The following is a 19,409-nucleotide window of genomic DNA, read 5'->3' as shown; positions in this document are numbered from 1 at the left end:
AGGTTCAGCTGATCTAGAAAATCTCAAAATAATATAGGTTTAAACAGGATAGAACCTTTTTTCTCACACATGTAACCATCTGGGGAGAATCTATCCAGGGTCAGGATGGTGGCTTCATGGTATCAGGCACCTAGGCTTCTTCTCATGTTTCTTCATCCCTAGAGTGTGGCTCTCATCTGCAGTCTCAAAAAGGAAAAGGGGAGGGTAATCCCCTTCCTCTTAAGGCACGGCCTAGAATTTGTATGCATCACTTTTGGTCAGAGTATAGGTTACATAGCCACACCTCAACGCAAAGGAAGCCACCCCCATCTGCAAATTCACACGCCACAGTAGGTCAGGCCTTTCAGCAGCATTCACTACCTCTTGAACTGATTTATGCAACGGAGGCTGGGAAATATAGTCAATGCTAGATGGTCCTGTGCCCAGTGAAATTCAGGGGTTCTCCTTCTGAAGGAAGAACGTGAAAATGGATATGGAAGATAATTAGCCATCTCTGTTATAGTTTATATTTGTGTCCATGGAAAGAAAGTTCCTATTAAGGAATAAACCTTCATGGTGGACCCAGCACATGGATCAGATTAGAGATAGGTCACATAGAAAGCACCGAGAAGGTTTGAAAGGGGAGGCACAAGGGACAACCAAGTTTTGACTAGAAGGAAGACTAGGGAGATGGGGCCCTTCTCCAGGAAGCGCAGCTGAAGGGCACTAAAATTCCAAGGAAGGAATAAGTAGAGTCATGGAAAGCTAGAAGAGAATGGTGGCAGCAGGGATGTACTGGGACCCAAGCAAATTCTCAAATGTACAATATTACTGGTGGCCAACTCTACAAAGTAGCTATACCTCTTGATGCATTTTGCCCTAGATTTGTTCCAAGCTAAAAGCACATGTTGCTCAAAAGAAAGAGTTGAGAGGGGTGCCTGGGTGGCTCGGTCGGTTAAGGGTCTGCCTTCTACTCAGGTCATCATCCCAGTATCCTAGGATCAAGCCCCAAGTCGGGCTCCCTCTCCCTCTCTTCCTCCCCACCGCCTCTCGTGCTCTCTCTTGCACACTCTCTATCTCTCTCTCAAATAAGTAAATAAATAAATAATCTTGAAAGGAAGGAAGGAAGGAAAGAAAGAAAGAAAGAAAAAAGAAAGAGTTGAGAGTCAAACAGATCTGGATTCAAATCTCTACTCCGTCATTTACTGGCAGAAAGACCCTGGGCAAATTCCTTTCTGTTCCAAGCCTGTTTCTACATTTTTGAATCAGGGTAATAATACTAACCACTCATGCTATGAAGAGTGCAAAATGAGACAATATCTGTAAAAGAACTAGTACCCAGCCTAGCACAGTAGAAGCACTCAGCGAAAGGTAGAGGTGATTAGCATGAAACTTTTCGCTTCAACACAAGCACCAGTCCGTCAGATAGGGAGCCTAGCCATTGGGACAGGGTCTTGTACAGGAAAATGGCACATGTGTGAGGTGCTGAGAACCTAGGGAACCCATACCCGTTGAGGATGCCACTCGCCAACACAATATTGTCATCGTAAAAGTAAAATTGTTCTCTTTTGAAGTTACTGTTCCCTCCAGTCCGGGGAAAGCACTTTGGCAGCTACAGGCAGAGGAAAAGAACTCATTCTAAATGTGGAATTCCTCACATTGTACCGAAGAAAACAAAACTTCATGCATGAGCTTCCATAAATGGAGCAGGATGAGGTTGGAGCTATGCAACAGAGGAATAAGTAATTTCATAATATTACATTTTGACAGCCAAGCTAAATAATGCTGCTGGCCAAGCCATCTCTGTCAGCTTATCTTCTGGCACCAATTTTTTAAGGCAAATACCTCAACATAAATAAAATAATGATTATCTTAATGACCGTTCTAAGTAGGGAGAACCGTTTAACTGGGGACACGGGCTGTGAAAATGTTCTCAAGATTGTTAACTGGGAGAGAAGCTTCTGAATAAAATTAGTTCATCCTGGGTCAGACTTCCACTCACTCAGCAGGACCATGCCGCAGTGTTTTCTCTTAAATCTTAGAAAAGTAAGTTAAAGCAACATTATTGCTGAGATTCATCCAAAATGTCAATTAAAACCAGGCTCTTTGGAGAAGTCACTGCCACACAGCTTAGCAGGACCCACGATGCACACAGTGGACTCGGTGCCACCAAGGAAGAGGGGATGGTCAATACTCATGCCTGGTTTTTTTAAAAAGTGAAATTAAGAAACAGTAGAGTATGCTACACTGGGTCAGACCTTTCAGACTTACTTCCTCTTGAGCCAACAAATATTTTCAACTAATTCCCCCTCTTAAGTGTACTCTCTGTGGTATCTCTGCATATGTCTTCGTCTTATTATCCTGAAATTCAGTCTGAATTTTTAGAGAAGTCCCCACTAACAGCCCTTTGGCCACCTGATCACTCTTCCTGGATCTCCTTTCTCCAATTCTATTTTGTCTTCTTCTTCTTTTTTTTTTTTTTTTTTAATTTGTCAGAACTAGACGGATGCGGACGACCATGCCATGATTTTATATATAATGATGAGACTTGAAAGAGGGTATTTAAGCATCAGAAGGTGAAGGTTCATTTGTAAAACAATTCCTTATGGCACCGTGTGGATTTCTGTCTTTGTTGCCTGCAATGGTTTGTCAAACTTTAAAAGACTGTCATGTCAGAACGGCAACTTGAACACACGTGTTTCACTTGACTGCAGAATCGGGGCAGACTTTTCGGCCGGGAGCTACCCCCTGGCAGCCTGGGAGATGGTGATAGGGTGTCTCAGGCCCAGCTCACACAAGGAGGCTTGCAAGTGTGTAAATAGGCAACGTCTGCTCATTATTGCAACATCTTTCCCAGTCCTCTCCCAGTCCGGCCTTTGCTCATCATCATAACAGCCTACCTTTCATAATTAATAGTGCAGGGTGATACCAAGAAACAGAAGGGGAAATGTGTGATGGTTGCCTTTGGGGTTATATCTTTGTCTCATCCAGCGATCTCATCTTTCTCCAGGGGGGCCCTTGGATTCTAGCGATGTGAAGTTCCAGGCAAGCAGGCAATAAATAGAGCACAGATCTGGATCTTTACCAGCAACGCTGGGAAGGGTACCAAGTTAAGAGTCCAAAAGACATGAAACCTACAACAACCACCATTTTCAGCTCCACAAACCAGGAATGACCCTCCTGGACAAAGAGATGAGTTGCTGCTCATCTCAGTATTGCTCTGTAACAAACCACTCCAAAACACAGTGGCTTCAAACAACAATTTGCTGTTTTCTCTTGCAGTTCTGTGGGTTGACCAGGATCAGCTGTATAATTCTCACTTTACACCTATGATGAAGTTGCCATCAGTGAGTGGCTAGGGCTAGAGTCATCAGAAGGTTGATTGGGCTAGACGTTCAAAAAGGTTGCTTCCCTCACTTGTCTGTCCTCCGAGATCCTCCACTTGGAGTAGAGGAGAGTAGGGCAGAGGACAATGGAGTAGCCTGGACTTCTGCCATGGAGGCTCAGGGCCCCAAAACCAGGAAGCAGAAAATTCCAGGCATCTTAATGTCAGGCTCAAAGCTAGCACAACATTACTTCTATCAGATTCCATTATTCAAAATTGTTACAAGCCAACCCAGCACGGAGGGAGTGGAGAAATAGACTCCTCCTCCCCGGGGGCATGGCCCCCGAGCATGGGAGAGAAGGAATTAATGGCAGACATCTTTCCAGACAAGCTACCACCAAACAGGAAGAGAGAATTTTTTAGAACAAAGAAATTCTCTGCCTCGACTGCTCTGAGGGAGACCCACTCCCTACTGCTCTTGAGTAGCCCAATGACTAAGCAGCAAAGTAAAATTTGAGTGAATATAATTGTTTAAAATATCGAGAGGGAATAGTTAATAAACTCACATCACCCTTAGACTTCAGTAGAGCAAGCAGGTTAAACAAATAAATGAACAACATAGAGGCTTTAATCTAATAAAAAATGGCTAGTGAATACTTAACAGTGCAGCCATCAAATTGAGAATTCACATTATTTTTAAAACTAAAAATTGACTATAACTTAGGCAACAAAGAAAATCTGAAAAAGAGAGAAAGTATAGTTTTTACAGACCACAAAAAAAAAAAAGAAAAAGAAAGAAAGAAAAAGGCTGGAAGTTAATAAGGGATTAAACATTTTTTTAAAGCACCTAGAAGTTTTAAAACACTCATAAATTACTGTTGAGTCTAAGAGGAAATCAAAACTACAATTATGGGATTTTAGAAATTAATGACAATTGGAACACCACAATAAAAACTTAAGGGATTTGGAAAAATCATAGCCTTAAATTTTTTCATTATTAAGCAAGAAAAATGAAAATAAATGAGCTAAGTATTCAGTTAAAACTTAGAAAAGAATATGAAACAAATCTACAGAAAGCAGAAACAAGAAATCTACGAATATAAGAACAAATTAATGAAAATAAAGCAAAATCAGTAGAACTGAGAAATAAGTCTTAAAACTTTTTTGGAAATGCTAATATAATTGGCAAATCTTTGAAAGTAAAAAAAAAGTCAGAACATACAAATATGTATAATGTTAATGATTACAAAAGAGATATCACCACAAACAGAATTAACTGTGAGAATTTCCTTTGTGCAAACCACAAACCTAAACAAATGCTTTAAAAAAATCTTGATAAAATGAATGGTTTTCTAAGGAGGGATAAATCATGGAAATGAACTCACACAGAGTACAAAACCTGAATAGGTCAACACCTGTGGCAAAAACTTTTAAAGTCATCAAAGAACTGCATTCTAGAAAAACAGCATGTCTGGAAAGATTTAGAGAGAATTTTCTCATGCTTTTAATGAACAAATAACTCTTACGCTATTTCAAAAATATAGAATATATTAAGAAATGAAAATCTTCCCCATTTCTTTTGTAAAGTTAACATAATCTTGATGACAAAAATAGCACACAACAAAAGAAAAGTGGCCAATCTCACATATGAAATTGGATACAAAAATCCCTAGTCAAAGATCAACTGTTGATTCTAGAACTTCTCAAAAGTTTATTGAAGACGCGTTAGGGAAAATTAGAAGTTAGATGTACTCTTAATGCCCAATAAAGAATTTAATAATGGCATTTGGTGCTTTCATGTGATAGAAGATTATGCAATCATAGCAAATCATACTGAAAATGGCAGGGGAGAAATGGTCACAGCATATCATTTAAAAACTTTTGTACAGAATGATTCCCATTTTTGTAAATTCATGCACCACTCTGTGTGTGGGGGGGGGACTCTGAAAGAATAAGCACTACATGGTAATACTCTGAGGGTTAGACCTTACAATCCTTCTCTTCTTCTCTTCTTCTTCCTTCTTTTGTACATTTTCCAAATTTTCCACAAAGAAAATGTAGAACTTTGTAATTGGATGAAAAAAAGGGACTTTTAATTTTTTAAAAAGATTTTTTATTTATTCATTGAGACAGAGAGAGCACAAGCGGGGGGGTGGGGGGTCAGAGGGAGAGAGACAAGCAGACTCCCCGCTGAGCAGGGAGCCCAACGCGGGGCTTGATCCCAAGACCCCAGGATCATGATCTGAGCCAACGGCAGATGCTGAACCAACTGAGCCACCCAGGTGCCCTGAATTTTATTCTTAAATAAGTCTAATCTCAGTAGTAATCCTTCAGAAGTCCTATGCCTGCACCTGTCCCACAAAGGATGAGCCATTTTTATTTCTGCCCCTTCATTTTTCTAGTTTCCTCTTGTTACCAAATATTTCCTTTCTGCTTTCATCATACCCTCAGTTTTGGCCTCCAAAGAAGTTATTATGGAAAGAGTGCCAGCATGTGTGTCAGCAAAATGAATCAAACAACTGAAAGAGTTGACCTTGGATACTTTCACATGAACAGCACATAAAAGGCAGGCTGCTGTATGAGATTTATAGGCAGGGCAAGTCTGAGGTGGAGGGAAGGCAGTCAAGAAGGACTTTGGCACCACCACTCACAACACATCCTTTCTGTTGCCCCCAGCTCCAGCTCTGGGGAAGGGGAAAGAAGCAAGACAGGTATATCTCTATGCCATTTTGTCCCTGTCATGGAACTGGGCCTATGAATGAATGCTATCAAAGAGCCAGAGTATGGGGGCTTTGTTTCAAATGATGGACCAAAGCTGAAGTGTAGGGTTCAAAGAAAGAGGAGGAAATGGGATGGCAAAAGAAACACAGAGGGAGCAGTGGTCTGTGCATGCTGAGGAACTTGGGTATTTTCCTATAGAAGGTGGGAGGCATTGAAGAGTTTAAGCAGGAAGACAACTTTGAATGTGTGTCTATGTGTATATAAATGCATATATACATCTTGTATATGTGTACAAACATGCATGTAGCTATGTATGTACATACACATTTTCATTTATGTGTGTATGTGTATAAATTTCCTCTGGGAACCAAAATATAACTGGAAAAGAGAAAAGCTGAAAACAGGAAGGCCAGTTTACTTAGTGGCCCAAGTTATAGAAGATTGAGTGACAGTGAGAGTAGGGAGGAGTGAATGGATATGAAGGATCTTTTAGAGATAGAATCAGAACTCTGCTTCTCCCTGACTTTGCAGAAGATAGCCACCCCCCAGTTCCCACTTTGATCCCCTCTATTCAAAGGATCAACCTAACTGACTGCCTCAGTTAGTAACTCAGTTGTAATTCCAAATTCAGAGAAGAGAGAATCTGATCGGCCTAGCTCAGGTTAGGTGCCCACCTCTAGTCCAATCAACTATGGTCAAGGCCAGTGTCACGGAATGCAAATATGGTTGCTACGGTCCATTTGTTTGTGGGATTAATTGACTGATATCTCTCTCTGCTTGTGGACTATATTTTTCAAGCGAGCAGGGGCTGGTTTTGGTTGCTCATCACTGAATTCAACACCATATAAGGTGCCCAGAACATAGCCAGCACTCAAAAACCATTTGTCAAAAGGATGAATGTACACATAACGAATGGAGAGAAACATACATGGGATAGGAGGCACTATTAAGTCACCTAATCCAGCCCTCCATCCATTGATTACTCATGTGTCTCATTTATCACTAGAGCACCAACTTCAGTAGGATTACGTCAATTGCCTTCAATACCCCAGTGAGGTTTTGTGGTCTAGCCTAAGAACCAATCCCCATTTACAAGAGTGACTAGAGTGAGAAACTATGCTCCTAATTCTAAACAACTGACTTGAAACAAACTTTGGAAACCCCATCCATTTGTAACTTGAAAAATACCTCCGAACAAGACAATCAATGGAAGAACCGAGATAGAGAGAAAAAGTATTTGTCAGAAGAAATTTGGCATACATGTTATACTTTTTCTATCTGATTATTTTAGTCTTCTTCCTGTGAAATCCAAATCCTTTAAGTGACCTCTGTTCATAGGAAACTATTTGGTTTAATCTCTAGGAGCCATAGTATATTTTTAACCATCTCCAAAGGCCAGCTCCCTCTCCAATGAGCGTGCCTGATACCCAAACAGATGTTTTATAACACTCAGCACACATGAGCTCACCACTGGCAAGTCTTTCTGCACACGATCAGCCCACAACTCTTCTCACATCTCCCCCATCATGCCACAAACCCAAATTCAAGACTCAGAGGCAAGCTTGAGTTCTTACCACGGTAACCAAAGAGCAGAAGATGAAGAGTCCAATTTTGAATTTTCAAGTTATTAATATTTTATAAATCCAATGCAATACAAAGAGTTAGCCAAATTCAGTAGTATGAAAAGACTTGCAAACTGGCTGTCCCTGAAGAATTCAGATTATAGTATCTGAGCAAAAGGCTCAAAAGCAACTCAAATTTTGATGGAGTTATAAAATATTAGGGCTGAAAGGCCCATGGATGTCATCCAGCTAGTGCAAAACTTTATTTTATATATGAAGACACTTAGGCCCATAGAGAGAAAGGGACTTACAATGAGTATGTGAGTCGTAGAACTGGTGGTACAACTCTGCCTCCCAACCCTGACCCACAGAGCAGAAGACAGTCCCACACCACCAGTCTCCTGTTTCTCTTCCCGGTGGACCATTAGTGTCTATGGTTCAAAGCTGAGAAGAAGCCAGAACCTGGTCAACAAGATTTCATCTTTCATGACTACACCATGATTGTTCAGAATGTGTCACCGCCAACTTAGATAAAGAGTTTTGTTGAAAAACGGCTTCATCTGACAAATCAATCAAAAGTAACCCCCCAAAAGTATTCTTGTTAACATTTCTAGTTGGAAATCAAGGGGAGCACATAGCATTCTTGCCACCCCTTCCCCAAGAGCCTAGAAGATAGCCCAAAGAGACCATGAGGAGGTGACTAAGGAGACCTAAATTCACAACTGCAAGCTCATGGACCTTTGATCCTTTGAGAACCTAAACTTGCAGGGAAAAGTCTGAGCTTTCTAAGAAGGCTTGCTCCACCTCAGAAACCCTTGGGGATATAAGCAGTACTTGTTGAGCACCAACTTAAATTTGAACCTATAAATATCTCAAGAGGAGAAGACCCAGGGTGCCTGGGTGGCTCAGTCATTAAGTGTCTGCCTTCGGCTCAGGTCTTGATCCCAGGGTCCTGGGATCGAGCCCCACGTCGGGCTCTCTGCTCAGCGGGAAGCCTGCTTCTCCCTCTCCCACTCCCCCTGCTTGTGTGCCTTCTCTCGCTGTCTCTCTGTCTCTCTGTCAAAACAAATAAATAAAATCTTAAAAAAAAAAAAGGAGAAGACCCAGAGGTCGCCTCAGAGACACTTACCCACCAGTTGGGAAGCAATGTTGACTGAAAAGAATACCAAATGGCGTATTATCTTCTTTCATTGAGCAGATTTTTGCAGAGGGCTTAGGGTAGGCCAAGATGGACATCCTGCAATTAAAAATAATAATAATAATAATTTAAATATGTAAGCAAGGACCAAATCACAAACAGCTGCATATGCCATCAGAGGTATTTGGATTTTATTCTAAAGATAATGGGGAGCCGTTGAAGGATTTTGAGCTGGGCATTGAATTGACCAAACTTGTGTTCTGGAAAGATCTCTTGGCAGCTATATCAAGAGTTGATGGATGGGGCGCCTGGGTGGCTCAGTCGTTAAGCGTCTGCCTTCAGCTCAGGTCATGGTCCCAGGGTCCTGGGATCGAGCCCCGCATCGGGCTCTCTGCTCCGCGGGAGGCCTGCTTCTCCCTCTCCCACTCCCCGCTGCTTGTGTTCCCTCTCTCGCTGTGTCTCTCTCTGTCAAATAAATAAAATCTTTAAAAAAAAAAAAAAAAAAGAGTTGATGGATTGTGGCCAAGAGCCACATTGTGTGATACCATCTACAAGTGATTCAAGAAAATATTTGCATTTTTAGTCTATATTCAGGATAATAGAGGGAAAGAGGATAAATGCCTAAGGCAAGCAGAGCTGGTTTTAATCCCACTTCTACCATTTACTGCTCTGTCATCTTGGGCGCCATATTTAAATAAGCCTGAGTCCTCAGTCTCATTTCTGTACAGTGAAAATAATGAGTAAAAATGATGTGCCTAGATATTTCTAATAATCCTCTCAACACCATTAGATTCAGTCAAATCAAAATGGCGCTTTCCAGCCTAGGAGAAAAGCCACCTAGCATCCTGCTAAGCCACCACTTAGCAGGAGATATTGTTGCATTTTCTTCTTAGAATTTAACCAGAGTATTTTGTTGCTAATGTGTGAAAATAATTGGCACTCGTACTTTGTAAATGAGCAAGCCGAGGTAAACTGAGGTCAAAGCCAAATGTTGGATCCAAATCAAACCTCCCAAAAACAATGCTGCAAAGAATTTAACTGGTTTACAAAGACCAGTGTACAAACTGAGAGCTCCGGTCGTCCTAGCAACCTTTTAAGCAAACACTGGTGCAGATTTGCTGGCATATATGACACTGAGAACATCTGGCCTTTCTATTATCCTCTCACAAGCAAAAAATGATGTCGTGTAAACTGATCTTCAGGCCAATTATATGGTCTAAGTGTTACAGGGTTTGTGTTGGCTCTTCTGGTTCCAGGTTTTAAGAGCTTAATTTGTAGCCACACCCCTCCCTGAAGTCCTAATTGCATCTTACTGTAACTGACCCCAGGGATTTGTTTATGCCAAGTCTGCACCTTTCTTCAGGATGATAAATATGTGTAGATGCATCATCAGTCAACTGTGTGTGCAAAGCATGGTGGGAGGTCCTATAAGAATCGGTACAGGAGTTGTGTGCCACAGGAAGGTAGAGAAAGTGCGTAAGACAGCGGGCTCTGGGGACAGCTCCGGTCACATGTTCAGTGCTACATTTTCCCCCTCTATACCAGCTTTGTTATGGAAGCCAGGTGTGGAGTGTGGAGGCTCTAGTCTGCAGCTCACTTAGAAGGCACTAAACTAGGAGTCAGAAAACCTGATACTCCCTCCAACTGGCCTTCCTACCCTGGACAAGGTCATTATTTTGTCTGAGCATCTGTTTCTCCATCTCGACTCAATTTCATTTACAAACTCCATGTGGCAGGCACTCTTCCAAGGCCTTCATCAACATTGATTAAGTTAATCCTCCTAATGACTCTAAGTGGCAGGCAGTATTATTACCCCCACCCCATGTCACACAGTCAGGACATGGAGGAGACTGTGAGCCGGCCCCCCACCCCATCTTGGCTGCTCACTAAGAGCTCCGGGCTACTGCGCTCAGCTCCAGTGGGCTGGGGTATCTAGTGAACCATAGCCTAGTGCTCTGGAGCGGGAGACCCATGAGTGTACCCCTGGACTATTACTGACCACAGGAAAGGGGCTTCTTGCCTCTCTCCCTCCCCACCCCGCCCCATCCTTCTGTTGCTTTGGCCAAGAGGCCATGAGGGCAGCTGGAGGGACTGACCTAAGGAGGTCTTTCTCCCACCTCACTCCCATCCCCCACCTCCACAGCTGACAGATAGATGTGAGAGAACATCTTTTATTCTGTGGATCCTTTCTTAAAGACATCTGGGGATCCTAATCTGGGTTATGAACGGATGTATTGGTAGAAGAAGGCTGGGAGATCCTGACTTTGTCTCTGGACAAGATAGCCTCTGGTAAAAATATTAGCATTAAGTATGTGAAATAAGTAAACAGGCTCTGAATTAGCATGCCTCCTCTCTCTACTGTGCCCCCCCCCTTCCACCCAGGGAGGGAGCCATGGGATGGCCAGCCCTCAGGGAAATCTGCAGCCATATGGGGCTTGACCCCAGGCACCAGCAGCTCCATCTTCAGGAACCAGAATTCTCCTTCATCTTCAGAGGAAATGAATCTTTTGAGTCTCTTTGTCTGACTTGGCATGTCTAGGAACAAAGGGCAGAATATGTAGTACAGTAAATCCCAACTCTGAGTTGTCCATTAAAGGAATTTATCACAGATGGTAATCATTAGGACTTTAACATTCTTGAAGGAAAGAGTTTTATCCAGAATTATAAATAAACTATTCCCAAGGCTTAGATTTATAAAACTGTGTTAAAAAACAAAATTCAACTGAATAAAATTTAAAGATCTTACTGGCTTTATTCAATAATTCATGAATCAGGCTGCATCCCATCTAGCAAATAGAAAGGAGCTCCGAGGAGCTGTACAAAATGGGAGACTTTTATAAGCAGAAGGGGGCAGGGACAGGAAAGAGTGGGTTACCTCATCTTTCTGTGGGGTTGGAAGGGGCCTGTCAGGCAGATTACCTCACTAATGCTGACCAGGAAAGTCCAGATTGACAGGTTTAAGATTACTTTTCTGGGAAACTTTGAAACTGCAATTAGGTCAGGTATTGAGTCTTGATTTGCTGACATGGGCATTAGTACAGGTGACTCCATTTCAGGCCTGTTATCTCTCTTTTTATTGTTATGTTAATCCCCATACATTACATCATTAGCGTTTGATGTAGTGTTCCATGATTCATTGTGCGTAACACCCAGTGCTCCATGCAGAACGTGCCCTCCTCAATACCCACCACCAGGCTAACCCATCCTCCTACCCGCCTCCCCTCTAGAACCCTCAGTTTGTTTTTCAGAGTCCATCGTCTCTCATGGTTCATCTCCCCCTCCGATTTCCCCCCCTTCATTCTTCGCCTCCTGCTACCTTCTTCTTCTTCTTCTTCTTTTTTTTTTTCTTAACATATATTGCATTATTTGTTTCAGAGGTACAGATCTGAGATTCAACAGTCTTGCACAATTCACAGCGCTCACCAGAGCACATACCCTCCCCAGTGTCAGGAAACAAAATGAGGGTTGCTGGAGTGGGGGGTGGGGTGGGAGGGATGGTGGCTGGGTGTCTCTCTTTTTATAACAACTGTAAAAGAAGGCTGCTTAGGGGGCACCTGGGTGGCTCAGTCAGTTAAGTGTCTGCCTTCGGCTCAGGTCATGATCCCAGAGTTCTGGGATCAAGCCCCATATCAGGCTCCCTGCTCAGAGGGGAGTCTTGCTTCTCCCTCTCTCTCTCTGCCCCTCCCCCTGCTCCTTCTCTCTCTCCCTCCCTCTCTCTCTCTCTCAAATAAATAAATTAAATATTTAAAAAAAAAAAAAGAGGGCTGCTTGGACAACTGGGAACTTACAGCACCGGGTTACAAAGTCAACCTAACCTGTGAAAGCTTTGCATTGATCTGGGAGTTCTGGGCAATGCCATGAGAAGATAGGAACTTATTTCTGCAGTTAGTGGGCCCCCAGTCAGAACCTAACAAGGTTAGGCCCTGCTTTAATCTCATGAAATGCACACTCAGAGGAATGGGGTGCTGGCATCTAAATATGGCCTTGTAATTCCTAAACCAATAGTGGAGCAGCAGAGTGCAAAACAAGGCTGCTGCCTTCCAGAAGTTTCTCATCTGGTCAGGGAGGCAAGGCATTCACCAATCAAACAACTACAGACTATAGTTTGCAGGCTTCTTTGTGTGGCATTGACTGTAGAGAACTCAGGGACGGAAGCAAAGGATACATGGAGGCTGGAGTCATCAGGGAAAGATGTATGGAGGGAAGGGACCGACTTAGGACTCAGATGAGTGGGATGTGTGCATGTGAGGCAAGGTTGGCTCAGCCCTCACTGTCTCCCACAAACATGCATGGTGTCCCTGCTATGACTCTCGGCCCGAGCCACGTCTCAAATCACACACTTGTATCTCCTACAGCTGATTGTGCCTTAAATTCCACAGACTCGCCCTCTTCATTCTCCCTCGGCCCCTTCCTCCAAAAGCCTGAAAAGGGAAATTCCAGCCTCTCTGGACATATCGCAGCCAGAGCAGATGCCATAGGATGGGCGTCCATCCTGGAGGGTGAAGCTGGGAAAAACCCACACACCAGCTCCAGCCCTGGTCTAAGATGAGCAGGAGAGGGGGAAAGGGACAGGGCAGCCTCAAAGGCATGCCCCCCCCACCCCGCCTCTTTGGGGGGAAATTCTGCAGGCACCCAGGACACACAGTAGAGGGGACAACAAGGTGCCCTGCAGGCCCGGGAAATTTGGAGGGAGGCTAGGACCCCACAAGGGTGGTCCACACCCTGCCCAGGCAAGGCAGGAGGGTCTGATGCCAAAAGTGAAGAGAGCACAGGCACCGGAAGGAAAATGTCATCTGTTGGGGGGGGGCAGGGCCGGCAGGACTGACTCTGAAGAGCTGAGAGGTGACACCACAAAGGAGAGAGGGCTACGTAGGGCAGCCTGCAGATTCTGGACTTTCTAGAGACTGCTGTAGGGGCTCTAGGTATCTGCTCTGCATTGTCCAGTCAGGTCCCCAGGAAGGATGGGGGAAAAGCAGAATTCAGGGTAGATGTCTGCTTTGCAATTAAATGTCCCCACGTTGTATTTTCTTAAGAACCTAAGCGTGCCTGAGCAGGGGCAGCAGCATCTGGAAGAAGCAGGACTCCCCCAACCAGAGCAAGGGCAGGAGAAATTGTTCCTGACAGAGCTTCGGGGAAGGCAGGGCCATGGAGGGGGGCTGTATCGACTGGTATCTTGTTCACAGCAGGAGGGGGAGCTCCCTCCTTAAGTCACTACTCAGCGCCAGCAGCTGAAGGGGGCAAAAGTTGCTGGGGAGAGGCAACCGCATGAATGCCTATGAGAATCACCCTAGTTTGCCACATTCGTGACAACGCAGATCACAGACTGACTCAGCTCGAATTACAGTACAGGAGAAGCTCATGGTGTTAACCTGCTCCTGCCTCCGGGAGGATCACTGAAATCAGTTGAAACAAGTTCTGTTTGTTTAAAAAATTTGGAGGCCCCCCCCCCCGCTTTAGAAGACACTAGAGTGTAGCAGGAAGAACAGAGGTTCTGGAGCCTATTTGGGATTTGAATCACCAACCCCACCTCTTACATGTGTGTGGCCTTGGGAAAGAGATTTAATGTTTTTGAGCCTCAATTTCCCCATCTATGAAATAGGACATTTGATAACAGTTCCTGGCTGGCAAGGCTGTTGAGATGAAATTTGATGACCTCTGTAGACAGCTTGACCCCACACGTCCAGTTAAGTTCAGTCCCCTCCTCTCCCTCCTCTTTGAGAAAGAGCGTCCAGGAAAATGAATTTTAACAAATCATTTTACAACACGGTAAGCCCAGAAAAAAGGAAATGGGGAGTTTATTTGTTGTCAAGTTCTACCGTTTGCCAGGAGAGCACTGTTGTAAACATCATGTCTGCTTCCTACATATCTCTTTCAAGCTGCCCACCGCTCCCACCTGCCCTGCTGTAAACAGCCAACATCAGCTCACATTTCCTTCTCTCTGATTCTCTTACAGGGGCGCTGTATCAACTTCACCAGAGTCAAGAACAATCAGCCTGCCAAGTACCCCCTCAACAACGCCTACCACACCACCTCACCGCCTCCTGCCCCCATTTACACCCCCCCGCCTCCTGCTCCTCATTGCCCTCCCCCACCCCCCAGTGCTCCCACCCCTCCAATTCCATCCCCACCTTCCATCCTTCCCCCTCCTCCTCAAGCTCCACCTCCCAACAGGGCACCACCCCCCTCCCGACCTCCTCCTAGGCCTTCTGTCTAGAACCCAAAGTTCATGCTCTGGGCTCTTAGAAACTTTGGGGAGAAGGCTCCTCTGTGGTGTTAGAATAAGCCTTTCCAGTTAGGGGAGGCTTCTGCTTTGGAAATGAGTGGTGATAAAGCCCACTGACCTTCACACACCTTAAAAATTGGTTTGTAATGTCAATACATCAACAATTGTGATCAGCAGAAAGAAATAGAAATTTTGAAACGCCTGAAAACAAATGATGAGGCACCTACAGTCGCAATTATAGCCAGCCATCACCTCTAGAAGGTTCCAGAGACAGTGAAACTGCTGAGATGCTCTTAAATGGGATTGTGTCTCATGGAGACCAATAAGAAAATCATTTCTCTGAGGGTGAAACGCAGAGTTGATGGATGAGAAATAACATTGCTGGGTTTCTAAATGTTGCCTTCCCTCCTCCACTCCATATCCATCACTTGGCCCTGGACCCTTGGCCTAGGAACCAAGGAATCCTCACCCAAGAAGGTGAAAACCCTTTGCCTACAACTTGGGGAAAAGCTTGGGGTCCCCATTGTGGCAAGAAACTCAACATCAGACAGGTTTCCAAAAGCATGTTCACCTGGGATTTGCAAAGGAGTAAAAACATATGCCTTATTTTCCTTTCAAATTCTCCCAGTTTCCAAGTGAGGAAGAGAGCAGGTGTTTACAGATGGAAAAAGGTATGTTGCCACGTTGCTGTGTAAGTGAAATCAGGTGTGTGCATTGACTGGCAAGTGCTGATGAGAGCATCAGACAGTTTCTAAAACCCACAGGCCACCAGCAGCTAGAGGTGGCTGGCTTTGGCCCGACATGGTCCACTAATCAACAGACAGTGGCACTGTTGAGAGCAACCTGTTAATGATTCATGTTAAAAATCCAGATTAGGCTTCAGTTTAAATCCCTTAAGAAGTATAAAGAAGTGACTGATCCCATTTTTCAGAGACAAACATGAGTTGATCTTCCCAAAATGGCATCTCTAGCACCTACCATACAATCCCACTGGTTTTTTTTCTTTCTTTCTTTCTTGGTAAAGTTGTATACTGGAGATTTCTAGGTAGAGTTGAGGGACAATGGTCCTAACATAATATGGAAACCATCTCCACGTTCTTTAATTAACCACAAAAAAAGCCACGTATGCGTAGATGCAAATGTATTTCTCCTTGGCTTTTCAACATACTCATAAATATAAGCTGTCAACCCAGGAGGAATATACTAGATGTTCTGCCTGAAACTCCCACCAGGCCTGGGATCCACCCCATTCCTCCAAGTCTTTCTGAATCTGTTGTCATCAGTAAGCCCTATCATCACTTTCTAAACATTGGGCTTCATCATCCTGCATGAAAACAGAGGGCCTCCTGCACCACCCTATTCAAAATTATCTTCCCCTCCAGCTTTCCACAGGTCTTAAAATTCCTCTCCCAAACTGCTCAAAGTCTTAAATTTTTTCTGGAACAAAGCAGAATATAAAATAAATATAACCTCAGTGCTTTGAGTTATGCTCTCCAAAGATCCTTCAAGAACCCATCAAGCCAGACTGATTCTTGTACCTTACTTAGAACACAGACATTCCGTCAACACCAATTCCTGTAGCCATGGCAGACATTGCTCATCAATCCGTCAACACCAATTCTTGTAGCCATGGCAGACATTGCCCATCAATCACAGCACTATCCAAGGAGCCCAACAATTTCTTCACAATCCTCACATCACAACTTCAAAGAGCCACCATTCCTCAGTCAGAATTTGAGAGAGAGATGAGCCCTATTTTCCATCCCCACTTTAGAAAGCAGAAACAAACGGGAATTGATGGAGGAATGGGGAATCCTTGGGCATAAAAGGTACAGTCAGGGGAACATAGGTCTCAGCAGAGTGCCTTAGTGGGGGACCACAGGCACTAAATCTGCAGGGCCGATGCCAAACTGACACGTCTCTAAGTGTACCTCAGACCCAGCCCTTCTCCTAACCTGCCACTTCCAAATGCCCAGCCTTCTCACAGAGGTAAAATCAGAGATGGTTTCCAGGACTTTTGAAAGCAACCTCCCTTTGCCTCCCCCTCAACCTGGCCTGTATTGTCTGTTCTTACAACATGAGGCTTCTTCCTTAGTATAGTCCCTCATGAAGCAGGGGCCGCAATGTCTCAGCCGCCTGCGGTGACGTTGCTGGACTCCAGCAAACCATTCCATAGGAGAATGGGTTCCCCGGGCTCACAGCATAGAGACGTTGAGCCCATGGCAACTGTTTTGACTGCTGGCAGTACAGAACAGTCCACCCCACACCACTGCCGCCTGACTCACTGCGGCCATAAGAAAGTTCAAGCCAAGATGCAGACATTGTACAAGATGGCGGGCACCATTCGGGATCTCAACAGCACATCAGTGAGAAGCCCGGTGCAGTTTCCACGATGTCTTGGTGAACTTTCGGATGAATAGGGAACTGCAAATATATGCTGATTTCCAAGAGGATTAGCAGGGTTTGTCCTTAAAAGGGACTCATCATGTCATCCTTAGTCATTTAGAATTACAGTTGAGAAGGTGAAACTTCGAGACTCTACGAATAAGGCAATAGTAGGCTAGTACAGACAAAATTCTTGGACTGGTTTATAAAATCTACCGGCACTTGTATCATTCCCTGTAAAAGGCAGCAGACATATGATCGTGATCAGGAAACTGCACAAAATTATTTTTTCAACCCCCATGTTATTGTCCTTGTGAAGTTTTTTTTTTTAATAAAAGCCAACTTTTTGTTGTATATATTCGTATTCCATGTGTTAGATGGAAGCATTTCCTATCCAGTGTGAATAAAAAGAACGGTTGTAGTAAATTATTATAAAGCCAATGATATTTCATGGCAGGTTATTCTACCAAGCTGTGCTTGTTGGTTTTTCCCAAGACTGTATTGCTTTTCTAAATGTACAAATAGTTACCAAAATGACGAGACCCCTGTTTGCACAGCATTAATAAGAACGTTGAGTTCCGTGGTCCTCTCCATTGAAGACCAGCTCACAAAGAGTTTCTGGCCTGGAGCTTTGCACATACTCCAGGGAGACTGTAAAAGTTCTCTCTTTGACCAAGATCAAGAACAGAGCAGGTCGGCAAATTAATTAATAGACTTGGATATCTGGCCATGGGTAACCTCATTGTAAGTATCACTAAAACGGGCCGAGATGATTTTGATGTCTCATAAACACTTAGAGTCCAAACACTGTCAGATGAGAAAAATCCACCAAAGAACTAGAAAAGATAGTAATAATTATGACATAGTGAGCAAGTTTCAGCCCAATGCCAACTCAATAAAAACAATTAATGCTGTGTAAAATGGGTTGAATTAGCTTGCGAACTATATAAAGATATATGCAGTAAAAAGCCTGTTAATGCACACCAGATGGGAATGGGGTATTCTAGTCAATTGCCTTTTCTAGTTATCTGAGCTCTACTATATTATCATACTTGGATAACCAATTTAAAAGAATTAGAATATGATTTTTTAAATACACTTAACATTAAACTCTTCTTCTAGTCCTTTCTTCTTTCTGCGATAATTCAGAAGACAGTTATGGATCTTCAGTGAGTCATTGTTATAAAAAATCAGTTATCACTGTACCGTGCTATAGGAGACTGGGCACTAACCCCGCACAATGACAAACTCTGGAAGTTGCTTTTTTAAAAAAATAATAAATTCCTAAAATCATCTCTTTTACTGGTTATTCGTCTCTTTGTTATGAAAATAAAGTGTAGATTGTTCAAGTGCTTAACATCTTGATGATAATAAAATGACTGTTGTTACGCAAATTAAATTGCATTTCTCAAATCATTATATTTCCCCTAAGTTCTTTACTGTCTTGATTACTGTCATTTTTTTCTTCAGCTGTCCAACATTCAAAATACTCTTTATTTCTAATAACAGTTTTAAAATTTAAAAGGTAATCCAAGCTAAATAAAAATATAAAGTAAAAAGTGGAGACAGAGAAGCACACAGAAAAAAATGTCCTGGATCAGCTAGGATTGTGGCTGGCTGCCTGTCACAAGATTTGTGGCCGTGAATGATTTGACTCACATAGCAAGGACTCCAGAGGTTTGCAGCTGCTTGGGGGGGGCTATGTGTTGTAATGAGCACTGGGTATTATATAAGACTGATGAATCACAGACCTGTACCCCTGAAACAAATAATACATACGCTAATTATAATTGAATTTAAATTTTAAAAAATAAATAAATAAAACTGTAAAAAGAAAGAAAGGAAAAGAAACCAGGCAGTGTTACAGATCGTGTGAAAGTAAATACCCTTCCTTCTGTATACACCTCAAAATATTTTTATTACCTATGCAATTCTGACACAAATCATTTTATTCTTCTTAGCAGCTTCGATTCAGCTCCTCCATTTAAATTTTTTGTAGGTAACTGAGTGTCTCTTACTAGTTCCTGAGTCTGTTTTTTTTTTCACAAGTCTCCATTAAGCCTTGAATGCATCTTA

The 19,409-nt window shown here is 43.3% G+C and overlaps 1 protein-coding gene across 1 annotated transcript in view; it reads left to right on the top strand.

Moving 5' to 3' along the window:
* The window catches only part of ANTXR1 (ANTXR cell adhesion molecule 1), a 219,499-nt gene extending 200,876 nt beyond the window's left edge, over positions 1-18,623 (top strand). Inside the window, exon 18 of the mRNA XM_021699264.1 lies at positions 14,679-18,623. Within this exon, the coding sequence (XP_021554939.1) occupies positions 14,679-14,939 (261 nt within the window). The 3' untranslated portion in view covers positions 14,940-18,623. The remainder of the gene's footprint in view (positions 1-14,678) is intronic.
* Positions 18,624-19,409: the final 786 nt, after the last annotated feature.

This window comes from Neomonachus schauinslandi, chromosome 10, assembly GCF_002201575.2.
Source record: "Neomonachus schauinslandi chromosome 10, ASM220157v2, whole genome shotgun sequence".
Lineage (NCBI taxonomy): Eukaryota > Metazoa > Chordata > Mammalia > Carnivora > Phocidae > Neomonachus > Neomonachus schauinslandi.
This window is presented reverse-complemented; position numbering and strand designations above follow the sequence as displayed.